The sequence below is a fragment of the Sceloporus undulatus genome, chromosome 9 (genome assembly GCF_019175285.1).
Source record: "Sceloporus undulatus isolate JIND9_A2432 ecotype Alabama chromosome 9, SceUnd_v1.1, whole genome shotgun sequence".
Lineage (NCBI taxonomy): Eukaryota > Metazoa > Chordata > Lepidosauria > Squamata > Phrynosomatidae > Sceloporus > Sceloporus undulatus.
This window is the reverse complement of record NC_056530.1, coordinates 36,999,826-37,003,095: the sequence shown is the minus strand read 5'-3', so window position 1 is coordinate 37,003,095 and position 3,270 is coordinate 36,999,826. Positions and strand designations below refer to the sequence as shown.

Here is a 3,270-nt window from a genome sequence, read left to right as displayed (position 1 = left end):
ACATTTCAGCCTTTCCAGATTGAAAGCCATACATCATGACCACCACAGCTCATTCAGGACATGAGCATGGGTCAAATGCTCTGCCAAGCTGCACCATGGAGAAGGCGATGGACATTGTTATCAAGACCTACCACTTTTATTCTCCCCGCGAAAAGAAGGATGACTGCTTGAGCCTCAAGGATTTGACTGAGCTCCTGAAAGACCAGGCTCCCACCTTCCTTGCTGCTTGTGTAAGTAAATCCCAACTGTCCCAATTTTTGGAACAGTTGTGCAAGGACACATGCCAAACCAGGCAGAAAGTCTTTCTAGGATCAGGTCAGGATACTTGTGCACTTGTGGCACATGTAAAAAAAATGCATGGATGCAATCAACACGCATTTATAACAAAATGTGCACAGTGTTCATGAAACAGACACATTATATAAGTGTGTGTGTGTGTAGCATGCATGCTGTTGATATAGATGTTGTAGCAAACTGCATATTGTGGTTGCGATAGCTCATTCAAGGGACTGTGCATGTGTCAGACTCTGAGCTGAATTGTCCCTTAGAGAAACTGGACCCGAAACAACACCAATGTTTCCAACATGCCCATTTTAAGTAAATGTAAGAAGCTGGAATGAGATTGGCACACACCTTCGAACCAAATGTCAGCCTCTTGAATGCAATTGGTGCGCCTGTTGTAACAAAACCTAAACTGATGTGCATCTTTGAGCAAAATGCAAGTGACATGAATGCTATCAACAACCCATAGTTTAACAAAAGTTAAAAGGTATTAGTGAAATTGACAGACTCACTTGGAGAAAAGGTAAGCAGCATAAGTGCCATTGACACACCTATTTCAACACAACACAGCACCAGTAAAACCAGCAGGCACAACCGAACAAAACGTGAGTCGAACGAATGCCACCGGTGTGCCTTTTTAAACAAAGCAGCATCAGTGAAAACAATAGGTATACTTGAGCAAAATGTAAGTACAGTTGGCCCTCCACACTTGCGACATTGATTTATGTGGATTTGATTATATGTGGGTTTGGTTAATATGTTCTCTCTAGTAATCTAGGTCAGTGGTGGCGAACCTATGGCACATGTGCCAGAGGTGACACTCAGAGCCCTCTTTGTGGGCGCATGCACCATCGCAGAGTTTGTCAGAGTTCATTACTAGAAAGCCAGAGGCATGCGGCACTTTGCGATAAATAAGTGGGCTTTGGGTTGCAGTTTGGGCACTCAGTCTCTAAAAGGTTTGCCATCACTGCTCTAGGTCCTTCAGCGCAACTCTGCCATACGTTGACCATAGAATCACGCTGGCCAGCCTAGAGATTCCTAGAGAAAACAATTCACTAGGCATTTGTAGGTCCTCCAGTGCAATTCTATGGTCAGCTTCTGCTGAATGTTGGCCATAGAGATATGCTGGAGGACCTAGCGATTCCTACAAAGGTTACAAAAATGTGGTATTTTATTTGCGTTCCCCCCCCCCTCATTTTCACAGGGGTCTTCTAACTTCAAAGAATGTGGAGGGCCCACTGTAAAATGACTATCATTAATGATGATGATAATAATAACAATAATAATAAATTATTTCTATCTCGCCTCTCCCTACGGATTGAGTGAAATTGACAGGTACGCTTGAGCAAAAGGTAAACAGCATGGATGCCACCAAAACTGGCGCACAGACCTATCAAACAACTGCTTAGCCTAGATACAGTTGTGTTCAGAAGAAGGCATCTTTTGGCTGACAGGTTTTGATTCTCCTGCAGGAGCATTTGCTGAACAAATTGTGTTTTTTGTTTCCGCCTGCACAGAACCGGAGCCGCCCAGGCTATATCCAGGAGCTCTTCAAACAAGCAGACGTTGACAAGAACAAGCAGCTGACTTTCGAGGAGACGGTGCGCGTGATCGCTATCCTGGCCGATGATGCTCATCGCATCAGTCACAACGAGGACCGGTGCGGGCCAGACAAGGACTGATCTCCATCTCCTCTCAGAAGATTGCATTGCAACATATATATTAGAGCCCCTTTGTCTTATTATTCCCTGGTTATAAGAGCCTTCTGGAAAGTGGTGGAGGGAAGCTATGGGTCTCCAGATCTTCTGGCCTACACCTCCCATTATTTCTTCCCATTGGGGTTAAGTCGAGTTCTGGGAGATGAAGGCCGACAACATCTGGAAGCCCCAGCATTCCCTAATTCTTCCTTAGGTGATCAAAACCTCTTAGGTGACTAAAGTCTCAAACATCTGGATGACAAGCGTCTGAGAGCCACAGGCTTAGACCACATGGAAAGTTGCTTTTCAGTCCTTTCTATAAAGGCAATGTTTGCTTTCTCTGGGTAGCATCCACTTTGATACTTGTTCTGTTCACTCAATAGAAGGTCCAATTCCAGTAGCAATTCACCCCATGTTTCATTAGCCCCTTATGAAGCATTTGCCTCAATGTTAGGTCAACACATCCTTACTGTTGCAGCTTTGGATAAAGATGGGCTGAACAATGTATATGCTTTGCAATGATATCCTTAAAATGATGAATAAAGACACCATATAACATTCTGAAGGACTTTGGATCAAATATTTTGTTGTCTCGTATGGGAGAGGGAGAGTAGTTCATTTCGTGAGTGACACAGATCTAAGTGGGTTTGGTGCTTCATTGGGATGGACATTGTGAGGGCTTCCACTAATCGCACCAGTGGCACCAAGTGCAAGGACTTCCTCTTGTCCCACCTCTATGGCATCAAATGTGGGGACCTTCTAGATCAGCGGTTCTCAACCTTCCTAATGAAGCAACCCTTTAATATAGTTCCTCATGTTGTGGTGACCCCCAACCAATTGGCTTGGTCCCTAAGACCATCAGAAATATGTGCTTTCCGATGGTCTTAGGCAACCCTTGTGAAAGGGTTGTTCGACCCCGAAAGGGTTTGCAACCCACAAGTTGAGAACTGCTATTCGAGATGTTTCCATAGTTCCTGTGAGTGACTTTATTCATTTAATTTCCCCACTGGACACCACCAGCCTTGGATAACCACCACAGACGCCATGCATCTGAACTCAAGCTATCCAAGATCCCTTATATTCTTGGAGGCTGGGGTCCAGTCCAAGGGTTACACAATACCAGTCAGTCAGTCACAGCAAAGGGCAGAAGCAAGAGCATAGTCACAAGGCAAGTGAAGGGGTCAGATAACCAGAGTCATGAATCAAAGAGCAAGGAACCCAGGAACAATAAGGTTGCAAGCCGATTGTCAGCTACAAAGAACCTCTGCAGCTGGAGGTCTTTTAAAAGGCC

The 3,270-nt window shown here is 44.8% G+C and overlaps 1 protein-coding gene across 1 annotated transcript; it reads left to right on the top strand.

Moving 5' to 3' along the window:
* The first annotated feature begins 13 nt into the window (after positions 1–13).
* LOC121915096 (protein S100-A8-like) lies at positions 14–2,540 on the top strand. Its single transcript, XM_042438949.1, has 2 exons — positions 14–230; positions 1,800–2,540. The coding sequence occupies exons 1-2, from the start codon at positions 36–38 to the stop codon at positions 1,962–1,964; spliced, it is 360 nt and encodes a 119-aa protein (XP_042294883.1). The 5' UTR covers positions 14–35; the 3' UTR covers positions 1,965–2,540.
* Positions 2,541–3,270: the final 730 nt, after the last annotated feature.

Excerpts from the sequence above, each read along its gene's own strand:
- LOC121915096 (XM_042438949.1), top strand. The coding sequence starts at position 36 with ATGACCACCACAGCTCATTCAGGACATGAGCATGGGTCAAATGCTCTG. Across the intron at positions 231-1,799 it reads CCACCTTCCTTGCTGCTTGT|AACCGGAGCCGCCCAGGCTA; the intron begins GTAAGTAAATCC and ends CCGCCTGCACAG.